At 38.1% G+C, this 26,738-nt stretch overlaps 1 protein-coding gene across 5 annotated transcripts; it reads right to left on the reverse strand.

The window, feature by feature from the left end:
- Positions 1-6,025: 6,025 nt before the first annotated feature.
- LOC139936124 (progressive ankylosis protein homolog) lies at positions 6,026-26,727 on the reverse strand. 5 transcript variants are annotated; one of them, XR_011785906.1, is made up of 17 exons: positions 26,560-26,727; positions 24,660-24,769; positions 23,182-23,395; positions 22,715-22,833; positions 22,071-22,154; positions 21,523-21,690; positions 20,725-20,859; positions 19,783-19,875; positions 18,879-18,971; positions 18,245-18,374; positions 17,515-17,638; positions 15,781-15,883; positions 15,049-15,280; positions 11,663-11,893; positions 10,382-10,496; positions 6,938-8,298; positions 6,026-6,890 (listed from the first exon to the last, which is right to left on the reverse strand). XR_011785906.1 is itself a non-coding variant. In XM_071930856.1 (13 exons), exons 2-13 carry the CDS (start codon positions 24,744-24,746, stop codon positions 15,146-15,148), a joined length of 1,485 nt encoding a protein of 494 aa, XP_071786957.1. In that variant the 5' UTR covers positions 24,747-24,769; positions 26,560-26,727; the 3' UTR covers positions 10,969-15,145. The 5 variants fall into 5 exon arrangements, 1 of the variants encoding a protein (XP_071786957.1); XR_011785907.1 differs by having other exon boundaries at positions 6,938-7,370; positions 7,419-8,298; positions 11,663-15,280; XR_011785905.1 differs by having other exon boundaries at positions 6,026-6,342; positions 6,508-6,890; positions 11,663-15,280.
- Between the last annotated feature and the right edge of the window lie 11 nt (positions 26,728-26,738).

Below are 26,738 nucleotides of genomic sequence, written 5' to 3' on the forward strand. Positions count from 1 at the left end.
TCCCTGTGTAACTCTGAGTTGCTTACACTTCCTTTGTGAAGCGAGTATGTGACACTTTCCTTTGTGTTACTCTGAGTTACTCACACTTTCCCCTGTGTTACTCTTGAGTTTTCTCCACACTTCCTTTGTGTAGCGAGTAACTGACATTCTCCCTTGTGTAACTCTGAGTTGCTTACACTTCCTTTGTGTAGCGAGTATATGACACTTTCCATTGTGTTACTCTGGTCATGCTCACACTTCCTTTGTGTGTTGAGTAAGTTACAGACACCTCTACTGATACTCTCCCTTGTGAAACACTGAGTTGCGCACACTTCCTTTGTGTAGCGAGTATCTGACACTTTCCCTTGTGTTACTCTAAGTTACTCACACTTTCTATGTGTAATGAGTATCTGACACTCCCTTGTGTTACTCTGGTCATGCTCACACTTCCTTTGTGTGTTGAGTAAGTTACAGACATCTCCCCTTGTTTACTCTGAGTTGCTCACACTTCCTTTGTGTAGCGCGTATCTGACAGTTTCCCTTGTGTTACTCCGAGTGATCTTCACACTTCCTTTGTGTAATGAGTAACTGACACCTTCCCTTGTGTTCCTCTGAGTTGCTCACACTTCCTCCGGTAGTAAGTAACTGACACTCCCTTGTGTTGTCAGACACGTTCACCCACTTAGATTTTTGTTTAGGTTTACACACACTTCCCCCTGTGTGCTAAATTAATTAATTTTCCACTTAATAAAGATCCATCATTTTCACACTCGCACAGATATATGATTCAGAAACTTACATGCCAAATTCATCAAAGAAAACCTTCCCTTGCAGATAATCAGGGCACTCTGATTGTCTTCTTGGGAAACAGTTTTACTAGTCAAAACTGTTTAAAGGCATTTTAAACAATTTTGTTAACAGAACTTTTGGATGAATATAATTAATACCTTCCCTTGCGGATAATCGGGGCACTCTGATTGTCTGCGGATAATTAGGGCACTCTGATTGTCTTGTTGTTAAACAATTTCACCAGTCAGAGAGCACTCTGATTGAAACTGTTCAAAGACATTTCAAATAAAACTTTGCAGAACTTTTAGATCTTGATTTGAAATACACAAACTATTTTAATTTATTTTGACTAAAAGTCTAATCTGAATCATATGTCTTTGTATTATTTAAGTTAAATGTACGAGTTGCTCCCACCAAAAACATGAGACCATTTAATAGAGTGAAACCAACAAAAAAGTAATGACTTTTCTTGCAAGTGAAGCCATTAACTTTAATTCATTGACCAAACATAAAAAACAAAACTATGGAAATTTTTTTAAAAATGTTCAATAAGTAATGACTTTTCTTGCAAGCAAAGCCATTAACTTTGTTTCATTGACCAAACATGAACAAAACTGTGGAAATCTCAGTATCTTGCATAGGTATGGACAATTCTATAAAACAAAATGCATTTTTTCAGGTCTTAAGGGAAAACAACATTTTTGTTTGTTTGCATTTCTTCATATATTTTTTTTTTTGGGGGGGGGGGGATCAGGTTTTTTTCAATGAAATTTTCAAGATTTGAAATTTGATCATGGACTCATTGTGTTGGAGCAACTCATTATATCATGTATGTTAGGGCCTCATCCAAACCCTCTGAAAAACTCGCAGAGTTGTGCAAACACCTGTGCCTGTTGGTGGACCCCCTTGGCCGCCTGGAACAAGTGTTGGTCCTTCGGGCCCGGATGCAATGGAAGGTATGTTCTCCGTTCAGTGAAATTCAATTTGATGTACAACTAGTGTTCTCCTTCACTGGTGTAATGCCTTACAAAATTTGACAAGCTAGAGCGAGCATTTTTGGAAGCATGCATTCATACTAGGGCCTGAGCTGGAAGGTAGTGGTTGGTCCCTAAAAAGTTCTGGTCGGCAAGATCTCTCAAGACGTCGGGATGAGGGCCCCTTATAATTTAGCCTTTTGTTGGTCACGTCATTCTTTTGTTTTTGAGTAAACAGGCTTGTACTGGGGATCCTTTGAGGTCATCAAAGGTGCTTTGAGATGTCCTTGCTTGAGCCAATGGAATCTGGACTTGGTGGATGACGAGGACTTCTATCCAGTTGATGATATGAGAGCTGGAGAAACATCTTCTGCTTGGTCATGCCACTTCATACAACAAATATCTAGTAAGAACACCCAATTGATTGCCTTTTGATACCAAAGATGACATTGGATTCCTATAATTTGTAGTCGCTTTGAATTGGTTGGTTTGAGAAGAGGTCAAGAATCAGTTCTATGTCAAGGTTCTTAGGGTCTGGTCGTGTTGTGCTACACTTTCACATGTGTTTTGAATTACCCATACTTCCCCTGGTGTGGTGTATTCTCTACACTTTCACATGTGTTTTGAATTACCCACAATTCCCCTGGTGTAGTGTATTCTCTGCACTTTCACATGTGTTTTGAATTACCCACAATTCCCCTGGTGTGGTTTATTCTCTACACTTTCACATGTGTTTTGAATTACCCATACTTCCCCTGGTGTGACGTATTCTCTACACTTTCACATGTGTGATGAATGACCCCCAGTTTCCCTGCAGTGGTGTATTCTCTACACTTTCACATGTGTTTTGAATTACCCACAATTCCCCTGGTGTGGTTTATTCTCTACACTTTCACATGTGTTTTGAATTACCCATACTTCCCCTGGTGTGGTTTATTCTCTGCATTTTCACATGTGTTTTGAATTACCCAAACTTCCCCTGGTGTTGCAAATTCTCTTCACTTTCACATGTGTTTTGAATTACCCATAATTCCCCTTGAGTGGTGTATTCTCTACACTTCCAAATGTGTAACATTACCCATACTTCCCCTGGTGTGGTTTATTCCCTGCACTTTCACATGTGTTTTGAATTACCAATACTTCCTCTGGTGTGGCGTATTCTCTACACTTGAATATGTGTGACGAATTACCCATAATTCCCCTGATGTGGTTTATTCTCTGCACTTTCACATGTGTTTTGAATTACCCATACTTCCTCTGGTGTGGCGTATTCTCTACACTTTTACATGTGTGAGGAATTACCCACAATTCCCCTGGTGTGGTTTATTCTCTGCACTTTCACATGTGTTTTGAATTACCCATACTTCCTCTGGTGTGGCGTATTCTCTACACTTGCATATGTGTGACAAATTACCCATAATTCCTCTGATGTGGTTCATTGTCTACACTTTCACATGTGTTTGGAATTACCCACAATTCCCCTGGTGTGGTTTATTCCCTGCACTTTCACGTGTTTTGAATTACCCATACTTCCTCTGGTGTGGCATATTCTCTACACTTGAATATGTGTGACGAATTACCCACAATTCCCCTGGTGCGGTTTATTCTCTGCACTTTCACATGTATTTTGATTTACCCAAACTTCCCCTGGTGTGGCATATTCTGTACACTTTCACAATTGTTTTGAATTACCCATACTTCCCATGGTCTTCATGTTCTGGAACTACCCATTAGTCCCCTTGACTGGTGTATTCTCTACATTTCTCAATGTGCGACGAATTACCCATAATTCCCCTGGTTTGATGTATTCTCTGCACTTTCACATGTGTTTTGAAATACCCATACTTCTCCTGGTTTGGTTTGTTCTCTACACGTTTTCATGTGTTTTGAATTACCCATACATGTACTTCCCCTGGTGTGGTTTATTCTCTACACTTACACTTTTACAAGTGTTTTGAATTACCCATAATTCCCCTGGTTTGATGTATTCTCTACACTTTCATACATGTAAGTGTTTTGAATTACCCATACTTCCCCTGGTGTGGTTTATTCTCTACACTTTCACACTTGTGACAAGTTACCCACAATTCCCATGATGTGGTTTATTCTCTGCACTTTCACATGTGTTTTGAATTACCCATAATTCCCCTGGTGTGGTTTATTCTCTACACTTAACATGTGTTACGAACTACCCACAATTCCCCTGGTGTGGTTTATTCTCTGCACTTTCTCATGGGTTTTGAATTACCCATACTTCCCCTTGTTTGGTTTATTCTCTACACTTTCACATGTGTTTTGAATTACCCACAATTCCCCTGGTGTGGTTTATTCTCTGCACTTGCACAAGTGTTTTGAATTACCCATACTTCCTCTGGTGTGGCGTATTTTCTACACTTTAACATGTGTGACGAATTACCCACAATTCCCCTGGTGTGGTGTATTCTCTGCACTTTCACATGTGTTTTGAATTACCCATACTTCCCCTGGTGTTGCGTATTCCCTACACTTTTACATGTGTTTTGAATTACCCATACTTCCCCTGGTGTGGTTTGTTCTCTACACTTTCACATGTGTGACGAATTACCCACAATTCCCCTGGTGTGGTGTATTCTCTGCACTTTCACATGTGTTTTGAATTACCCATACTCCCTCTGGTGTGCCGTATTCTCTACACTTTAACATGTGTGATGAATTACCCACAATTCCCCTGGTGTGGTGTATTCTCTGCACTTTCACATGTGTTTTGAATTACCCATACTTCTCCTGGTGTGATGTATTCCCTACACTTTCGCAAGTGTTTTGAAATACCCATAATTCCCCTGGTGTGGTTTATTCTCTACACTTTCACATGTGTGATGAATTACCCACAACTCCCCTGGTGTGGTTTATTCTCTGCACTTTCACGTGTTTTGAATTACCCATAATTCGTTTTGAATTACCCATAATTCCCCTGGTGTGGCTTATTCTCTACACTTTCATTTGTGTGACGAATTACCCACAATTCCCCTGGTGTGGTTTATTCTATGCACTTTCACTTGTGTTTTGAATTACCCATACTTCCCCTGGTGTACTTTTCTCGATGTGTTTTGAATTGTGAAAGTAATCAAATTAAAACTGCACTTTAAGACATACAGCCCCTTATTTTATTAGATAATAGTTTGAGTTGCAAGGCCAAACAACGCCCCCCAAAACTTGCATTACAAATAGGTTAAGCCCTGACATTTTTAAAGTGAATTTTTGTGAATGTTCAGTTGCAAGGTTTGGTTTTAAACACTTAGTACCCCCACAGTTGCTGGTCTTGATTAATCTAAGCAGTGTTAAAATGTTTAGTTGTTATGGTCAAAGTCGGTCTTTTTTAGGAAGGTACATGTTATATAAATCCAATGTCATCTTTGTTATCATTTATTTGCAATCATGTAGGGAGAAAACGACACTATTCAGCTTACTGAAACTGTTCAAAAATTTGCGATGTTTGCATCAATATGTCAAGTATTTTTGGTACATGCTATGTGTTTTACACACTTGCCAACTTTGTATTTAATCATCAAAGTTGGCCAAACAATGTTCATTTGTAGTAATTTCATTAGTTTACTTCATCTGAACGTCCAAATTGCAGCCCCATGAAAAGCAAGGGGGAAATTAGTGGCCATTTAAGAACTTGTTTCTCCGATCAGCACATCATCATCTGGATAGAAGTTGTCATCATCTGTCGAGTTAGGATCCCATTGGAACAAGTGTCGACATTTTTTGGCACCACCAGTGCAGCTTGGTTGCGAGACAACAATCGGTGAAATCTTTGGCCCTTGAGGGCACCAGTTCATTTAAGCAAGCAACAACTACCTTCTGCTCAACGCTTGCGTTTAAAACACAGCGCAAAATTGCGTCTAGCTTGTGTATATTTTGTGAGACATTACAACATTGAAGTAGACACTAGGAGTACATCTAATTGAACTTCACTGAACAGAGAACATATCGACCATTGCACTTGGGCCTTGGGTCATCACGAGTTCCAGGTGGCCGAGGGGGTCCACCGACAGACACAGGTGTTTGCACACTCTGCTTTTTTTTTGGCCAAATTTTTCAATAAAAAATTGAACAGAACTCTCCTTGTAACTTGTGTTTTATTTGTATCAAACCTAACCCCCCCCCCCAAAATTAAAGTATGGAAGGCCCATCTTATCCCGATGGAACCCACCCCACTATAAGGACCAATGTTAGCCCCCCTACAGTGTTGGGGGTGGGTTCCATCGGGTTAAGATGGACCCTCAGGCCACCATGTTTAACTGCAGTGCAATAGGGTGTGTATAAAGTCGCTTTTAGCTTTAGTATTTTTGCGCATATGAAATTAGGTGTAAAAATAATACACACCCATTGCTGCACTGTGTTCAAATATGGTGGCCAAGTAGACGACTCAAGTAATAATGAGATATTAGTCTTTGACTTTAGGGCAACCAAAACTTAAATTGATTCGCCCCTAAAAATTAGCCTTTATTTTCGTACATACATAACGGAAGTTAGTAAAACCTTGTACACATTTTCAAGCAAAATTTGATAAAGCCACATTTCCAGGCAAAATTTGATAAAACCACAAGGCTATAACCTTGTACACATTTTCAGACAAAATTTGATAAAACCACAAGGCTATAGCCTTGTACACATTTTCAAACAAAATTTGAAAAAAAAACACGTATTGTAAGCATTTTCAAGCAAATCTTGAAAGAACCACATTTTCAGGCAAAATTTGATAAAACCACAAGGCTATAACCTTGTACGCATTTTCAAGCAAAATTTGATAAAGCCACATTTCCAGGCAAAATTTGATAAAACCACAAGGCTATAACCTTGTACGCATTTTCAAGCAAAATTTGATACACCAAAAGGCTATAACCTTGTACACATTTTCAAGCAAAATTTGATACACCAAAAGGCTATAGCCTTGTACGCATTTTCTAGCAAAATTTGATAAAACCACAAGGCTATAGCCTTGTACACATTTTCAGGCAACATTTTATAAAACCCCAAGCCTTGTACACATTTTCAGGCAACATTTTATAAAACCACAAGGCTATAGCCTTGTACGCATTTTCAAGCAAAATTTGATAAAGCCACATTTCCAGGCAAAATTTGATAAAACCACAAGGCTATAACCTTGTACGCATTTTCAAGCAAAATTTGATACACCAAAAGGCTATAACCTTGTACACATTTTCAAGCAAAATTTGATAAAACCTCAAGGCTATAGCCTTGTGCGCATTTTCTAGCAAAATTTGATAAAACCACAAGGCTATAGCCTTGTACACATTTTCAGGCAACATTTTATAAAACCACAAGGCTATAGCCTTGTACGCATTTTCAAGCAAAATTTGATAAAGCCACATTTCCAGGCAAAATTTGATAAAACCACAAGGCTATAACCTTGTACACATTTTCAAGCAAAATTTGATAAAACCACAAGGCTATAACCTTGTACACATTTTCAGACAAAATTTGATAAAACCACAAGGCTATAGCCTTGTACACATTTTCAAGCAAAATTTGAAAAAAACATGCGCATTGTACGCATTTTCAAGCACATCTTCTAAGAACCACATTTTCAGGCAAAATTTGATAAAACCACAAGGCTATAGCCTTGTACACATTTTCAGGCAACATTTTATAAAACCACAAGGTTATAGCCTTGTACGCATTTTCAAGCAAAATTTGATAAAGCCACATTTCCAGGCAAAATTTGATAAAACCACAAGGCTATAACCTTGTACACATTTTCAAGCAAAATTTGATAAAACCACAAGGCACATTTTGTACATATTTTCAAGCAAAATTTTAAAAACCACACGCATTGTACGCATTTTCAAGCAAATCTTGAAAGAACCACATTTTCAGGCAAAATTTGATAAAACCACATGGCCTTGTACACATTTTCAGGCAAATTTTGATAAAACCACAAGGCTATAACCTTGTACACATTTTCAAGCAAAATTTGATAAAACCACATTTGCAGGGAAATATTGATACAACCACAAGGCTATAATGTTGTACACATTTTTAAGCAAAACTTATTCTGCTAAGAATGAACGTTTTAAGTGTTGATGTGATCTGCTTGTTTACATCACATGTTGATAGTTCCAAGGCTGCAACAGGTGTTTCACTTGTCTCCCTGTCTACTAGAGAAGTGCACAGTAGAAGACCACGTCACCACGGTTTCTCAACTGATTCTGCTAAGAACGAACGCTTTTAGTGTTGACGTCATCTGCGTGTTTGCATCACATGTTGATAGTTCCAAGGCTGCAACAGGTGTTTTACTTGTCTCCCTGTCGACTCGAGAAGTGCACAGTAGTAGACCACGTTACCACGCTTTCTCAACTGATTCTGCTAAGAACGAACGTTTTTAAGTGTTGACCTCATCTGCGTATTTGCATCACATATTGATAGTTACAAGGCTGCAACAGCTGTTTACTTGTCTCCCTGTCGACAGAGAACTGCACGGTAGACAGCACAGTGCACCAGGGTTTGTCCAACATGTGTGGTCCAATTTATATCAGACTTTGGTTTGATTCTGTATCGATAATAAACAACAAGAAACTGATTAGTTGATTAAGAAAGACTCACAAGGGGCAAGTCCAGCAGTTTTGTCAAATTTGGGCCTAAATTTGGGGGAGGGGAGACATTGTTTATTGTCAATTGGAAGTGGACATGAATGATTTTATATAACGTTAGGAATGGGTGGCCCAAGCATTTTTGCCGGGATTATAGACATAGAGTTTTTGTTTATTACAGAAACATGGTGTTTTGTTGAACATTACATGATGATGTAGTTCAAAAGATTAAAGATTAATTTTTGTACAATGTGTCATTATTTTATAATAAAACTTCCATCAACCTTTTTAACTACTCCCTTTTCTTCACAGATGCAAAATGTTTGTGTGACATTGGCATTAGGTTTTATTAGCATGGGATTAAAATAGAGAAAAGTTATTCATATTAATCGTTATTGGTCTATTAAATTAGCAAACATGGCTTGCATAGTGGCTCTGTGGAAATTTAAGGGAAATGCGTGAGAACTTTTGAAGACCCATCAATATTAATCACTCATATTGAATCATTTTATGCAATTGACACTGACCACTAACAATCAGAACCCAGCCAAAGGTTTAAAAATCTTGTACACTTATCAAAAATGTGTACAAGGCTATAGCTGTGTGTTCTTATCAAATTTTGCCTGAATATGTATTCAGGGCTTTAGCCTTGTGTACTTGTCAAATTTTGCCTGAAAATTTTGTACAACTTTGCCTGAAAATGTATGCCTTGTGTACCTAAATTTTGCATGAAAGTGTAAACAAGGCACTATGGGCCTTGTGCCATGTGTACATGTACCTGTCAAATTTTACCTGAAAATGTGTACACAGCTATAGCCTTGTGTTTACAAGCCTTGTGGTTTTATCATATTTTTTTCTGAAAATGTAAACAAGGCTTATGGTTTTATCAAATTTTTCCTGAAAATGTGTACTAGGCTTTAGCCGTGTGGTTTTATCAAATTTTTCCTCAAAATGCGTAGAAGGCTTGTGGTTTTATCAAATTTTTCCTGAAAATGTGTACAAGGCTTGTGGTTTTATCAAATTTTTCCTGAAAATGTGTACAAGGTATCTAGCCTTGTGGTTTTATCAAATTTTTCCTGAAAATGTGTACAAGGCTAATAGGCCGTGTGGTTTTATCAAATTTTTCCTGAAAATGTGAACAAGGCTTGTGGTTTTATCAAGTTCTTCCTGAAAATGTGTAGTAGGCTTTAGCCTTGTGGTTTTATCAAATTTGATCCTGAAAATGTGTATAAAAGGCTTTAGCCGTGTGGTTTTATCAAATTTGTTCCTGAAAATGTGTATAAAAGGCTTTAGCCATGTGGTTTTATCAAATTTTTCCTGAAAATGTGTACTAGGCTTTAGCCGTGTGGTTTTATCAAGTTTTTCCTGAAAATGTATAGTAGGCTTTAGCCTTGTGGTTTAATCAAATTTGTTCCTGAAAATGTGTACTAGGCTTTAGCCTTGTGGTTTTATCAAATTTGTTCCTGAAAATGTGTATAAAAGGCTTTAGCCTTGTGGTTTTATCAAATTTGTTCCTGAAAATGTGTATAAAAGGCTTTAGCCTTGTGGTTTTATCAAATTTTGTGTACTTGAGACAAATTTTGCCTGAAAATGTGACTCTTGTGTGTACTTTTCAAATTTTACCTGAAAATGTGTACAATGCCTTGTGTATGTGACCATGGAGGAGGGGGGTTTCTTCCTCCATGATGTGACCGATGGTTAAGATGGAGTAAATGTGGAAACAATTTCTATGATCTTATGCCTCCGGGCTTTATTGATTGCAAATCTGTCAGAAAAATAACATGGAGTTGTAAAATGTATGTTTCTCCCGCCATCATAGAGTTGAATCATTCAAGATCATGAGATCATAATAATAATCCAAACTAATGTTATAAAAATAAGGAAAAAGTCTGATTAAACTAAGTTCTAAGGGCGGAATTCTCAATGCCGAATCTCAATCAGGAATATTGCCAAATGAACGTTAAAAATGGGCTATATAAAAACAAAAACTATTTATGATTAAAAAAAAGGGAAATGTGAGATAAAATTGAAAAAGATCATTACCTGATCGGAAAAATAACATGGAGTTGTAAGATGTGTGTTTCTCCTGACATCATAGAGTTGAATGACCCAAATTGATGATTTTTTGAAAATAAAGCCACCGCTGGGGGTACATGATCTGGGGTAAGATGTGTGAATAAATGAATATATTTAGTTACAACTTCGACGAACAATTGAGTTCAAATTTTCACAGGTTTGGTTTTTTGTGCATATGTTGAGATACATCAAGTGTGAAGACTGGTCTTTGACAATTACCGAAGGTGTCCAGGGGTGGATTTCACAAAGAGTTAGGACTAGTCTTATCTCGAGTTAGGACCAGTTACTCGTCCTAACTTAGGACACTCCATGCAATTTGTATATCTCCTAGGACTGGTCCTAAGTTAGGACTAACTCTTTGTGAATTCGACCCCAGTATCTTTAAAATCAAAGTCCGATTACATTATCCTTCAAGTATCAAGTGCAGTACATGACTTTGATTAGAGGTTGTTTTCAGTCGAGTATTGAGAATGGAAACCAAAACAGTGCTCGATTAGTACTTGCGTCTGAATGCAAAGCATGAGTTTACAACACTTGAAAACGGCCAACAAAACTACCAGAATAAAGAGAACCTAGATGCAGGTTTCATTATCCTAACTTTAGTTTATTTCTTTGAACAAATACCTCTAAATATACAGATGTCAAAATTAAAGACGTATACAATAGCTTCCAAAAATATAAGGGTACATGTATAAAATAACAATAAAACATTGTTATATAGCGCATTTCACAATAACCGTATCAATGCGCTTTTTATATTAGTGCCCTGGTCATTGGGCCAATGAGAATGACATCCCTTTAATATTTCTCAGCTCCCTGCTGGGGAATATACAGCCCTGAGCTGCCGTGGCGCTCTGAAAGGCTTTTTCATACACAATATCAACCTCTACCCCTCGCAGGTACCCATTAAAACCCCTGGGTACGCTATAAACTGTATTGAAAAAGTAATAATATTCCTTATTCTTTATCGGTCATTATCATAAAAGACACACAAACAACTATTAAAGGGGCCCAGGTATGATACTTCACAGAGGCAACGAAGGCAATCGCCTCCATGCTCTTGGCCATTGCCTTGGTGCCCTTGAAATGCTCTGCAATAGAAATTTTAAATTTCCTTATAGGGTGCCCTTTACCAAGAATAAAATGCCTTGGTGCCCCTGCCCTTTCAGTAACCAAGCATACAGGCCTGGGGGCTGTTTCATCAAGATCAAAATGCCTTTGGCTGTACATGGAATTGTAAGCTCTCACCGATTTAATGCACCATCATGCCATTCCTCTGAATCCGATCTATGGGATCACTCTCGCGCATGCAGTAACTGGATCTATGGTGAGCACTCTTGCGCATGCAGTAACTGGATCTATGGTGAGCACTCTTGCGCATGCAGTAACTGGATCTATGGTGAGCACTCTCGCGCATGCAGTAGGCTTAACTGGATGAGAGTTCATGTACAGCCACTGGCCTGCTTTGATCATGAGCCCCTGTGAGTGAAAAAAAGTATTTGAGGCATTGCATGATTGGTGAGGTATCAATTCATATTTTGGTCTTGTATCGACTAGCTTGCTTAAAGGTACTGGACACTATTGGTAATTACTCAAAATAATTGTTAGCATAAAAACTGACTTGGTATTGAGCAATGGAGAGCTGTCAATAGTATAAAACATTGTGAGCTTCTGAAGTAACATAGTTTTTGATAAAGAAGGAATTTCTCAGTAAAATATTTGAATTAATTTTGAAACCTCAAGCATAAGGTCTCGAAATCAAGCATATGAGAGCATTCAACTTTGTGTGACAATGGTGTTTTTTCTTCCATTATTATCTCGCGACTGTGACGACCAATTGAGTTTAAAGTTTTCACAGGTTTGTTATTGTGCAATGTTGGGATACACCAAGTGAGAATACTGGTCTTTGACAATTACCAAACGTGTACAGTGCCTTTAAGTCGTTTCTAATGATGACCAGAGCAAGCTAGATGACATTAATTAAAAAATGACTCTGTGGTAGTTAAAGCCATTGGACCCTTTCGGTAAACAGTGTTGTCCAAGGCCCACACTCTGTGTACCACAACTTCTGTATCAAATATCAAACCAGTGAAAATTTAGGCTCAATCGGTCATCGGAGTCGGGAGAAAACACCGGAAAAACCCACCCTTGTTTCTGCGCGTTTCGCCGTGTCATGACATGTGTATAAAATAAATCTGTAATTCTCGTTAACGAGAATTTATATTGTTTTGCTGTTTTCTCAAAAAGTAAAGCATTTCATGGACTAATATTTCAAGAGAAGTCTTTCACCATTGCCTTCTGTAAACCCTTTAAACTATTTGTAAATCTGTGAACTTTTTTTTTTTCTAAACCGAAAGGGTCCAATGGCTTTAAGTTAATAACGATCTCCCCTGTAAGTAGTAGTCCCAGTCGATTTTCTACCTTCCGCCCAAGTAGTAATTAAAAAGTAGGACAGTCCGTTACTGGACTGAAAAAATAGAGCAAGACAGTTCTCTCACAAACAAAAATCTACCTGGAAAGTAGACACACACATGGTGCTACCGCAAACCCAATATATATTAAACAGTCATAGCTCATATAAAATTACAAACCAACTTCCCAGAAGTTACGGATTAACAATTATACACTGGAGCTCAACATTCCAGTGATCCAGTCAAAATTTTACATTATATTAAAAATATATTGTATATATTTCGTGATAGTATACATTTCCACTGCTATTCCAATAAAAAATTCCAATTCGTTGCCCAGTCATCTCATCATTAATAATTATATTAAAATTAAAACACAGATTTTTTAAAGCGCTTTTTTGGCATACCAAAGCACTATATATTTTTTGTCTGCAGTTTGGAAAAGTAATAAATTCCACAGTGCTGTGGTACAAACTTACTGCAGCCAAACACATCATAAAGCACCAGCAAACCAATGGTTTTGGTCGTCATATATTCTTCACAAATCCGTCATTTTCCTGAAATAATGCAGCTCCCAACGTTAAAAAATTCCCAATTATGATTGTATTCTAACAGTCTGCCGTGCGTATGCAAGACGCACGATGCGCATTATTGCGTTTGCGTGTTAACGCTGTGCAGTCAAGATATGGTGACCAAGAATTAAATGCGTCCTTCACCTGCGTGGATGGCATCCTGCGTGGATGCAACAATGTGAGAGTACGATCAAAACGGGAATTTGTTAACGTTGGGAGCTGCATTATTTCACGAAAATGACGGATTTGTGAGGATATTATGACCACCAAAACCCACCGCAGAGAAATGTGTGCTGCCATGGAATGTGAATCTGTTGAGATTAGTGTCTTCTTGCAGGTAAGATTTGAGTTATGAGGCTTTGAAAATTTCCCGCCCCTAAAAACGGACCTTAATAGTTAGGACTCTGTGTCCATGTGCAGCCCAGAGTAAGAGTCCTATATAGGGCTCGAGTCTAGTGCACTTGACCACTGAGAGTCAAAAAGAGGGCGCTATTATATGATTAAGCGTATGCGCAGATTGAATGTTGGTGGTGGCATATTTGGCTTGTGCAAGCTTGAAACTTGTATGCAATAGTTTGAAACTTAAACATGGCTGTTTGAAACTTGTGCAAGAAGCTACACTACTTAGCAGTCAACATGGATAGAAATTCAACGCAGAGTCAACCGTGCTAAAGCTAAGCTGCAAGATATGCTCTACAACAAACAAAGGTTTTTGTATGTTTTGGACAGAGAGGTATTCATGATGGGTATAAAAGAGTTGTGCTAAAGGACCTCTTCCTTTATTTCACAGCAACAACCCTGTCAGTTTTATATCTCATCTTCTACTCCTTTATTCCTAAATAAAAAAATACTTCTTTACCCGTAAATGTAAATTTGTATTTTCTTATTGGTTATCATGACTTACTTGTATACACATTTCTGATTCTATATGGATAAACTAAATACCATTAAAATCCCTGAGTATCGATGGAACATGTCCCAATTTCATGGCTCTGTGAAGTAAAGAATAGGCGTTTAAAGGCAGTGGACACTATTGGTAATTACTCAAAATAATTATTAGCATAAAACCTTTCTTGGTGACGAGTAATGGGGAGAGTTTGATGGTATAAAACATTGTGAGAAACGGCTCCCTCTGAAGTGCCATAGTTTTCGAGAAAGAAGTAATTTTCCACGAATTCGATTTCGAGACCTCAGATTTAGAACTTGAGGTCTCAAAATCAACCATCTAATCGCACACAACTTCATGTGACAATGGTGTATTTTTCTTTCATTACTGTCTCGCAAGTTCGATCAACGGTTGAGCTCAAATTTTCACAGGTTTGTTATTTTATGTATATGTTGAGATATACCAACTGTGAAGGCTAGTCTTTGACAATAACTAATCGTGTCTACTGCCTTTAAGGAAGCAGGGAATTCTGTACTTACGGCAAGCGTATCTCACGGGTTAGCGGCAAATTTTGACTTCTGCGTGTGCGTACTTCATGTTACTAGGCATTCTTCTCTTACAAGGCTAGCGCAGAAATTTGGCGCTTGCATGTAAGCGGGGAACTGTGATCTTAAGCGCAGAATTTGGCGGTAAGCAGAGCTATGAAAATGTGCCCTGTATGGTCAATTCCCAACTTGGTACGTGGTACTATACGTAAAACTGTACCTGTGCACAGTCAGCCATGTCTACCCTGATACAATCCTTGGCGGGATACAATTCTTGGCGGGATAAAGTTCTTTAGGGTAGTGTTTCTGCATCCACTCTACAGGGATGTCTCCTTCTCAGTTATCGGTGCGTATCTGTGACTACATCTGAGATTCTCACTGGAGGAGTTGAGGCTTGATGGTGGGGTCTTAGTAGTGGCTCTATTAGGCAGTGTATTATTGTTGCTCAATGGCTAGCAAGATAAATAAGAAACATTGGATTGTATTTTATTCCAAATGTTGAACAATCGGCCCACTTTCTAAGCAACACATCAACAAAGCACTAACATTGTTATGCAAACTCACTTTCATCCATAGGACGAAGCAATGGTTAAGTGTCTTGCTGAAGGACACAAGTTTCACGGCTGGGGATTCGAACCCACACTCTGCTGATCAGAAACAGCAGAGTTTGAATTCGGTGCTCTTAACCGCTCGGCCATGACACTTCCAATAAATTATTATTTTAGGAATAACACGGCGAAGCATCTAGCGAAATTCCACACTGGGCATGAGCCTCTCCGATATTAAATTTTGGAGTGTGCGATAGTAATCACTATAGGATGACATGTGACACATAATCCACCAATCAAATGACAATGACAATGGTTTGTATGTGTGTTGTTATAAACTTTTAAAAATTCTGCAACATAGTTTCAAAGTACATGAGTAAATCAAATTGTCCAACATTTCTTACCTTTTTGAATCGTTTGACGCAAGCAGCACCAGCAACTACTCCAATAGCCTCTGCTGTGAAGCCAAAAAGGAGTGCTAGCATGCCCATTGGAGCACCATGCATACTGAAAGAGGATTGAGAATATAAGGGTATGATGCAGCAAATCTTAAAACATTGAATTTGCAAAAGAAAAAAAAAATTGCTCCTTGCAAAAATGTTGTGTCTTGGCGTGTATTTCTTTTGTGTGTACATCAGTGCTATTGTTGTGATTGCTGTATTTTCTATTGTGATCGTTACACAATAAACCAGTCGTGCGTGAACGGTGGCCAGATCTACGGCCTGCCAATCCAGTACTGCAGTTGATGTCTATTTATTAGCTCTCCAGTTACAACACTATTTAAAGGGGGCGTCTCAAAATGTTGGCACCTTCTAGATGCAAAAGAACGATCCAGTGCACCACATGGGCACATGCAGGCAATTCACTTTACACAAATTTGTCTCTGCTGTGAAGCAAAAATAGTAGTCCTATATAGCATGCCCATTGGGGCACCATGCATACTGAAAAGGAATATAAAATGGGTGTAAAGTACCACGTCACGTGTACCAGTAATGTAACATATTGTCACGTCAGCGCAAAAATGTTGTATCTCGATTTTGCCAAAACGCATCTAAAAAATGCCCTGCAAAAGCGTATCTCAGTGCGCACTTAGTTTGTGTGTAAACTCAGATTTCCAGTGCACGCTTTTTATTTGAACCTAAAAATGCCCAGCTTTTTGAGATTGTCATAATTCTGGATAACAAATAAACAAGTAAGCCTGTCCAACACGACAAATATGCATTTACAACCTTGGCACTAACAGAGTATTATTCAAGATTGGTAAGGATACACAACATCCCTTTTTAATTTTAGTCTGAAAGCTTACTGATTACAAAGTTCATCCTTTTTTTGCTGTGAAATATGTCCCTCTGAAATGAAGTTACCAGAAAATATCTGAAAACCTTTAAAAAAAACAGTCAGCTGATTTGGGATGTTACAACCAAAATTAAGGACAATGTGTTTACATGCTGAACATTGTGTGTGGTATTTCACTATTCCATTCTGACTCGCACAACGGGTTAAGCCCAGAGTGTTGCAGGTGTGTTGTTTCAGGTGTATGGATGATCACACAAACCATGAACACTATCTGGGATTATTTGTCATCTCAACCAATCCTTTATAATACCTTTAAAGGCAGTGGACACTATTGGTAATTCCTCAAAATAGTTATTAGCATAAAACCTTTCTTGGTGACGAGTAATGGGGGGAGGTTGATGGTATAAAACATTGTGAGAAACGGCTCCCTCTAAGTGCCATAGTTTTCGAGAAAGAAGTAATTTTCCACGAATTTGATTTCGAGACCTCGAGATTTAGAACTTGAGGTCTCGAAATCAACCATCTGAACACACACAACTTCGTGTGAAAAGGGTGGGTTTTTTCTTTCATTATTATCTTGCAAGTTCGATGACCGATTGAGCTCAAATTTTCACAGGTTTGTTACTTTATGCATATGTTGAGATACACCAAGTGAGAAGGCTAGTCTTTGACAATTACCAATAGTGTCCACTGCCTTTAAGCCCAGAATGTTGCAGGTTTGTTGTTTCAGGTGTATGGATGATCACACAAACCATGAACACTGTCTGGGGTTATTTGTCATCTCAACCAATCCTTTACAATACCTTCAAGTAATTCTAGAGATGACTTTGTGATGTACTTACCCCATCAGTGGAAGCAGGAAAAGGAAAGCAACGACAAAGGCAAGACGTAGAATGGCACTCGGGCAGATGGCTGCTGTCTGCTTCATGTACATCAACCAGGAGATCATGTGAGCTCGAATTGAAACTAAGACAATAATAACAATAATAAAGACTAGTAGGATTTGAAACTTCGCATGGTGGAAATACGATAGAGCAAAGGTTTGCAGTAACACCATGTAATGATAATCTCTAAATGAGTTGGGGTGGTTCTGAAAGGACCGTTAGTTTCAACTCGACGTTTCGTGCATCACCAAGCTAATCCGCATCCGCATTAAGCAGCATGCAGCATCAGAGTCCAGCTTTCTCCAGAAGATGATCAGAGCATACTGATCGAAACGTCAAGTTGAAACCAACAGTTCTTATCAGAACCACCCCAACTCATTTAGAGATTATCATTATATGGTCTTACCGCAAACCTTTACTATGTAATAAAAAAGACATTTGTAAAGCACCTGCAAAAGCCTGTACGCGCATAAAGAGAACAATAAAATATAAAATGAGTGAAAGATATGCTGACCGCTTTTAAGGTTTTGAAATTTATTTTCACTAATTACATGATATTTTTTGTGATTTGTTTTTACAACAACCATCTAAACAATTTTTACATCACTAAAATACATAAACGGTAAGCCGGTATGTTCCATCAAAGTATGAAAAGCTCTTTACTTTGTTTTAGGACCTTAAACCTTACCCATGATAGGAAGTCCTGTGGCGATTTTAAGTGGAAGAACACACATCTCAGCAATCTCTTCGCTCACTCCCAGCAGAACCATCAGCAGAGTTGTAATGACTCCAGGGATCCAAAACACTATTAAACACACCTGGGGACAAGGTTGACACAATGTAAAACAAATAAATAAGAAGCTCTGCAAGTGGATTTTTTCTTTAAAGATTAAAACTATCAACATGTTTGTACTATTGAACTACCTATGAACCTTTATAATACACAAGTTAAATGATATTGGTCTGAACGTGTAAACTAAATTTATACAGGTCACACAAGTTGGCCCTTCCTAAAAAACTAAAAACGCAGAGTATACGGTTTTTGCCCTGTGCCAGGGCTATATAATACAATGTAAAAATTGGCAAATCTAAGTAATGGCGTCGAGAGAACGCAAAAGTGAGTTTGGTAAAAATTGTCCTTGCGCTAATGTGTATAATTAGAAAAAAACATAATGATTTAGCACTTTAAACTTGAGAAAATGTTGAAGTCGCTAGTAACATTCTAAGTGTGCAAATACACTGATTTGCCAAAATGTGAGATTTAAAAAAGAAGATTTCCTCTTTGTGAAAACAGTGCCGAATTTGTAAAGGGGAACACTTACACTGAATGACACCAGGAAGTAGCCAATGTTGAATCGTGTCAGGTGTTTGATTATGTCCTTCTTATTCAGATCTTCATTCGGTCGTCTGCTTGGCTACAGATAAAAACAACCACATAATACAACTTCATTTTTATTTCCAACGGTATCAAGTGTCCAATTTACACCTTGATGAGAGAATAGCAAACTGATAACGATGACTAGAGCAAGCTAGTCGCAATGTTGAGACCATTAAAGAACTGACTCCGCGGTAGTTCAGTTAATTATGATCTTATAAGCTTAAGTAGTTTTGCCTAGTCGTGGTTTTCCTCTTGGTTTTGTTTGCATTCCCTTTTTTGTTTTTTCCTGTCATTCTCTGAGCGCTTTGTAACCTTAGGAAAAGGCGCTATATAAATGGTATTATTATTATTAGTAGTCCCAGCCAATTTTGTATACCTTCTGCCTGGGTAGTAGTTAAAAAGCAGGGCAGTTCTTTTCAGAACTGAGAAGTCTCCCGAACATCCGATAAATCTACTCTGCAGTAGTAGAATAAAGAAAAACAGTTCTTTAAAGAATAAACTCTGCCTGACAAGTAGATACACACATGGTGTTACCGCAAACCAAATCTAATTGATACCTCACCTTGCAATGCCTCAAATCCTATATAAGCTTAGAAAAAGTATGGAAAAGCGCCTTCTCAATTGCCACAACCTTCCTGTCCACATCTGCACCTCCACTATACTGGACTCATTTAAGACTGCTCTCAAAACCCACTTATTTAGATCCATCTAAGCTTCTTACAGTATAAGCTACTCCATCTCACTTAAAACTATGTAATTTTATTTATCATATACCCTTACTGTGTTTTTGTCATTATAGCTTGTATTGAATGACTTTTATGTTTCAGCGCTTTTCTGCATTTACTTACACTTAAGAAGAGGGGAAACAGGACTCTAGACTCGTTCAACCACAGGTAGGTTATCATGGAGGTAGGGTAGCAGACTGTCAGTGTTGCAATTGCCTGCAGACAAACACAGAGAGGCAGATATTACAAATTACTATACCTCATGCATATTCATGATTGAGAGCTGATTTCTCACTGGTCATTTACCATCACGTGCCACTTGCTATTTTTGCTGCTTTTAAAGTGCACCCCGTCCCTGCACAATTGCTTCATAGTTGATTGTCGCACTGGTTACCCCTGGAACAAGTCTACTATGCATGCGCCTTACAAAGCATTTCTGGAACTGTCACAGAGGTGTAGAATGCTTGCCTGAAAATGGTCCTAGAACATATAAATATGCACAGTACATTTAAATGACAAACCTGTGCATTGTGTTGTGTTGTCATTTAGCCTATTTATAACATATGTCCTTTTGGTTGATAAGCAGGTTACAACAGCTAACTCTTGTTCACACATGTCAGGTGATATTAACAGTGTTACACCATGTTAACAAGCATTGAGACAGTTATTGTGAAATGTGCTATATGAGAAACTGTTGTCATAACTATCAACACCCAAAGCGGTTATTAAGAGCACCGGATTGAAGCGCTGGTGTTTGATGAGCAGAGTGTGGGTTCGAATCTCGGTTATGACACTTGCTACATAAATTTGGGGATGTAGTGCTTTTTGCTCTACCAGCCAGGCTTCGGACTGATGATACCAAAGCCTACATTCGTATGGACTGTAAAAGGGGTTACCTAGGAGTACATGTAGGTAGCAAAGTCCTCTGGAAAAGAAAAATATTTGTAGCCCACACCTTGAAGTGGCCTTCAGGCCGTGTGTGTCTGGCGACTTGCATAATTCTTTTTCTTTAAAGCAACATTGAAAAAGTAGATAGAGCATTTCAGAATGCAAGAATCCACTCACCTTGGCTGCCTCTTCCTGGTTATCAGAGAGATCCCTGGATACAAATAAACTGGCTAGTGGCCGACTAATACGTTGGCCAGTAGTCACAACAGCCAATGGCCACCAAAATGAAAACACTTGTCCAACTTTCAAACGCTGTGAGGAAAGATTTCAAAAGCAATGATTTTTTAAGAAAAAAAAAACACTGGCATTCCACACTTATTTTACAGCAAAAGATTGTGCAAGTCTCTTTTTATTTTTGTTTATATCATTTTTTGTTCATTCATTCTTTTTACAGTTGGCTTTGTTTAACCATCAAGGCAATTTTGAAATGGATTTGACTGTTGTTTTACGGTCAAGCAGTTTACCCGTCCCAACACTTAGTACTACTTCAATTTAAAGGCACTGGATACAATTGGTAATTACTCAAAATAATTGTTAGCATAGAAACTCACTTGGTAAAGAGCTGTTGATAGTATAAAACATTGTGAGAAATAGCTCCCTCTCAAGTAAGTTGTTTTAAAAGGAAGAGGTCATTTCGCATTCAAATAATAAAAACTCCAGCTGAAGCCTTTTTTTAGGCACCTGACAGCACACAAATGTTTTTTTTATTTTCATTATTCTCTTGCAACTTCAATAGTCAATCAAGCCCAAATTTGGACAGGTTTGTTATTTTATGCATATGTTGGAATACACCAAGTGAGAACACTGAGATGTTATATTAAAAAGTACAATATTTCACATTAATTAGGTTAAAAACATTGAACATTGAGTATTTCCATGCTCGTTAAGAAATGATTTCATGTGTTTGTTAAATACCTGTGATACTGGTGTGTCTTTCTTCAGTTGGCCATGGATATATCTGAAGTATCCTAGAAAGAGAAAAGAGCACCTTCCGATTCCGCCCATATACATAGACAGTATGGGTACCATCAGGGGAATGGTTTGCGGTATGTTGGTTTGAAGCAGAACCACCACTGATACAATCTGTATGGATCCAAGAAAATGAGGGGAAAAAAACATTAAAGCCGTATCTGAAATGGCCTCTAAGTGTAAAGCTAGCTGTTCAGCCGTCAATTTCACCAAACTCTTCCTAACTTAGGATTAATCTTAGGACTTAGGACTTATTCCAAAAACATGGGACGAATTGAACCCATCCTAAATTAGGACGGGTAACTCATCCTAACTTGAGTAAGGATTAATCCTAGCGTTCGTGAAATCGGCTGCTGGCATATTGTTAGAAGGCGATAGGTATATTGGTAAAGAAGGCGATGATCAACAATGAACAGAGGAAAAAGGATTTTAAATGTCATATATGGGGGCCCTCTTATTAATTAAAATAAAATTAAAGATTGTAAATTTCTTACCCTCAAGAAAACATCTATAACTTGTGCAGCTCCGACCACAATGCTGCGCTCAACGGACAGATGTAAACCAATCATCACAAAGGTCTAGACAGTGGAAGTGGAAGGGAAGAATCAGACCAGTCAAATTAAGACAGAATATCGGCTTAGCTATTATTAGTTTTGTTATTATTAATATATTGCTGGTTAAGTAACAAATGATGCCTCATAAGTGAACTTAATCACTGTAGCTTGCAAGCCTGAGGAAACCTGTAAATGAGGTAGCTTTCTATGTGAACTAGAAACATGGTTGTAACAGAAGATGTCAAATGAAAAGATAGAGAGCCAGGCACAAAAAGAAGGTTGAAATAAGACAAAATCAAAGGTGAGAGGAGTCACCCCAAGACCATGCAACCCCAAGAAGAAAATTACTGATAACTTTTGTCTTTGCCTTGTCCCTGTTCCCACAAATATTCCAATTTAGTCTGCCTCATTGACTTATTAATTTCTCGTTCTCCCTCTTCTCGTTTCCAAAATCTTGTGGTCGAACCGAGCCTCTCCCTTCCTCTCCCCACAGTTTGTTCTTATTTTTTACATGATTTAAACACAAATACACTGATATTAAAGTTAAAGTATTCATAAAAAGTAAATATTTGTGAGATGCTTACAATTCCTTCCACTGCAGGCCACGCTGACAGGAACAACATACACTGCATAAAACCAGCCCCAACATCATCTGATAAGCTGTATACAGTGTTTGATAGGAAGGTGCCAAAACTAGTCAAGGCTGAAACGAAAGAGAAGACAAATTTGATCAATCAAAAATGTTTTTGATAAAATTCACATGTACACTTAGAGGCACTGGACACCTTTGGTAACTGTCTAAGTGTATCCAATAAAAGGTATGAAATAAAATTAAAATGTAAAAATTTTGACTCAATTGGTCATTGAAGTTGCAAGAACATAATGAAAGAAAATCACCAATTTGTGTGCTTTCAGATGCTTAACAAATATTTAAAGACTGAAGCATTCAAAGGGAGCTGTTTTTCACAATGTTTTTTTATGTTATCAACAGCTCTATTTAGTGCAATCCATCTATTACTTGTAAGTGCCTTTAGATATAAACACTACTTACCGATAACCAATGATAACACAAATAGAATTCCACTGACTCCAAACAAGCAGTATAACACTATCAGTAAGTCCCGTCTGCTCCGTACAAGCACCAGGCTAACATTCCTGAACTCAATAACTGGTCCAACCATGAACTGGCAGAGAAAGAACGCAATCCCAAAACTGGCCAGAGCCTCGGCTGCACTCTCAGCAGATGTCAGTCCTCGGTTCAATGCCTTAAGATTTACAGAAGAAAAACAAAATTAGCTGTTGCAAACTGTTTATCAACCAAAATGACCTATGGTATTAAAGCAAAAAAAAGTTAATGGTCTGACGTTACGACCCTAGCAGAAAGACTGTGCAAAAAAAAAATGAATGACATATTACCATACAAATTTATCTGAATAGTTAATACAATTGAGTTTCTTTATAAGGGGTGTCGTGGCCAAGTGGATAAGAGCACCGAACTCAAACTCTGATGATTCTGTTCAGCAGAGTGTGGGTTCAAATCCAGGTCGTGACACTTGTGTCCCTGAGCAAGACACTTAACTATAATTACTTCTCTCCACCCAGGGGTAAATGGGTACCTGTGAGGGCAAAGATGGTTCTTGTGATTGGCATAGCCATGTACTAGCGCATATAAATGTCGCACAGGTTGTATACTCCCCAGGGAGCTGAGATGGTTTCAGGAATGATTTAAGGCCCAGTGACCAGGGGTAATAATGTCGGAAGCGCTTTGAGACACCCCATGAAAAAGCGCTATTTAAAAACCGTGTATTATTATTGTTATTATAACAAAGTGGCTAAAGCATAAATACAAGTGAGATTTTATTTCTGGTGTACTTGATAAGAGCACTAAATGAGATACTCTGTTTTTGGAACCATTCAATTGTTTAACTATAAGTAGATGTATACAATTCAACTAACCTAGTGCAAAAATTTAATTTCAAAAGGTGGTTGTGTTTTTGAGATATTGCCGAAAAATCAGGAGTGAATTTGTCTGCACAGGAAGAATAATGAGAAACGTACTGCCAGAAACGCTTCTAAGATTTAAACTTACTGCTAAAAAAACCTGATAGGCCCTTTATTTCTACAATGGTTTTCTGCGTGTAGAGCATTCACTTCATTATTACTATTATTTATCGTCGGTATATAAGACATATCTCCAAATCATTGACCTGAGATAAATCAAGTTGCACGCCTCTAAAATCATGTTGCACACCTGTGCTTAAATGTGCTTTAAAGAGACTCCTCCTTCATCTGATTTTGAGTATATTTTGAATTACTCTAGTAAAACTATGTTTTGTATAAGCCAGTAGCATAGGAAACAAAGACCCCACAGGCAACAGTTAGTAGGTTAACCTTGTTTTTCTTTCTGGCATGTGTTGGTGGCTCTAAGTGTATGTTCCTGAGTAATTTGTAATTATTGTTAATGTTAACGCCAAATAAATAATAATAAAAATTGCCAGAACACCTAAAACAGGAGTACTTTGCACTTACCTGATCACCGATGCTGATAATCAAATTCGTCAACGTCAGCGGCAAGAGAAATATAATGATTTGTTTATAAGTTATTGACGTCGTCATGATGATCGGTCACACAGGCAACTCTGCAAAAACAGAAAATGGAAATAAATGATTTTAAAAATTCACAGGTTTTGTTTGTGTTGTGAGACTAAAGAGTCTGAGTAAATGGCTTACCATACCTCCTAGACCTATGAGGTGCATCCAGATTAACTAATAGTTCTAGGAGCAGCTAGTAAGCCACCGTCAGAAGACTTTCATTCTGTTTGCAGAAATTTGGCAGTGAAGAAAAAATAAACTCTCTGAAATCACTGAAATGAAACTTTAATGTAAGTAAACAATCATGATGAACTTGATGGTGTAATCTGGTCTAATTTGAAGACAAGACAAACTGCTGTCAGCTTGTCCAATTCGTTAATGAGGAGTCAAAATCGGGGAGCCATCAGCTCGCGCGAGAGCAGTGATCTCACGAGAGCACTAGCTCAGCGCGTGGGGCCGATTTAACGACTTGTCCACAAGTCTATTCTGATCCATGCTCTGACTGACTAGACTAGTAGTAGTAGTAGACTAGTAGTATCATAGCGTCATACGTTATCGACCCTCATATGTTTTCGATCCCCAACTTTGATTCCTGTTTACCGCGAAATTGTGCAAGCTGCACCGGTGACAGAAGCTATGCAGTTTACTCACGGTCTGTATTTTCATCAGGCTTAATCATGCTGAGAATAAAGTTTCCTGTCGTTGGTTATGCTCAAACATTTATAAAATGATTGATTTTTGGTACTAATCACTGAATTATGCCAACATTCAAGTGAGTCAAAGAAACATCATCCAACCTCGAAAGTTCAAAACAAAATTACTATCTGCTAGATTGAGTTTCATTCTGCTTGAGTCACTAGATGGATCACACGAGGTGGTTACTATTTGGGATTCTATGGTGCGCAAATGTGGGGAAAATATTAAAATATTTTAAGTGAAAATGACAACAATTTTTATTTTTATTTTACCGCATAACTGTTATAAATTCCGATAAGCGTAATAAATATTAAGTCTACATTTAAGAGAAAATATCATAGATTGGTTTCTTATCTCCTGAAACCAAACATTACTGTTCTGAAATGGGGGAAAACGGATTGTTATGAAGTGTGAGTGCATCAAGGGGGGTGGGGTGTTTTACTTTCATGCCTTATGATATCTCTGGATTCTAATATAGTAGCCATAATGCCTTAGGACAAAAATGTAATTAAATTTGTTAAGTACTAATTGAATAATATTTTTGATTAACTTTGCCCGCCATACTAGCTTCTGAATATTCAATAAAATACCAACCAATGAAAGGTGTGAAAACATATGACGTTGCTCCAATGTCGTGCATGCACAAGCACTGTTAATGGCGGACTGTCTCTCGCAACGTAAAACCAAAACTTTAAAAATTTCAACACACCATGAAGTTAAAGTGTTATTGTTAAAAAATTGGATAGATGATTTGAAAAAAAAATAATTATTTTTTGATTGTGAACAATTTTCCTGATGAAAACACATGACACCAGGATAGACCATGAGATGACGACTAGACATGCTATTTCTAAAGCCCGGCTAACCTAAAAAGGCACTGAATGAAAAACAGACCCAATCCATACACAGAGGAAAAATTCCATGCAATGCAAGGATCCGGTCAAGGTATCGAACCTGGGTCCAGTGCATGCACAGAGACCATTTCTACCTCTATGCAGAGACCGAGCCTGACCATGCCTGACGCTGCCTGAGGGTACAAAAACCACTGCTGACTGACCATGATTGATGGAGGGATAACTTTCCAACATATAAGTTCACTGTTCAGTGCTTGCTGTGTTATGTTTATTAATTATCAACTTACATTCCCAACTACTTCACTTCGATTCAACCAGATTAACCCGTCATGATACTCTCTCCATGGAGGTAGCTCTCATAGCTCTTCCTCATATAAATCAGCTGTTTTATTTACTTCTAAGTTCACAGGACGGGAAGACATGAGGCCGTGTCCGAATCGCGAGATCTCGCCCCTGAAATTGGCCT

The sequence above is a fragment of the Asterias amurensis genome, chromosome 4, assembly GCF_032118995.1.
Source record: "Asterias amurensis chromosome 4, ASM3211899v1".
Taxonomy (NCBI): Eukaryota; Metazoa; Echinodermata; class Asteroidea; order Forcipulatida; family Asteriidae; genus Asterias; species Asterias amurensis.

Coding starts and splice junctions, on each gene's coding strand:
- LOC139936124 (XM_071930856.1), bottom strand. CDS start 24,746: ATGACGACGTCAATAACTTATAAACAAATCATTATATTTCTCTTGCCG. Junction 20,860..21,522: donor AAGACACACCAGTATCACAG/GTATTTAACAAA, acceptor CTTTCCTCACAG/CGTTTGAAAGTTGGACAAGT. Junction 19,876..20,724: donor ACCAGGAAGAGGCAGCCAAG/GTGAGTGGATTC, acceptor GTTTGTCTGCAG/GCAATTGCAACACTGACAGT.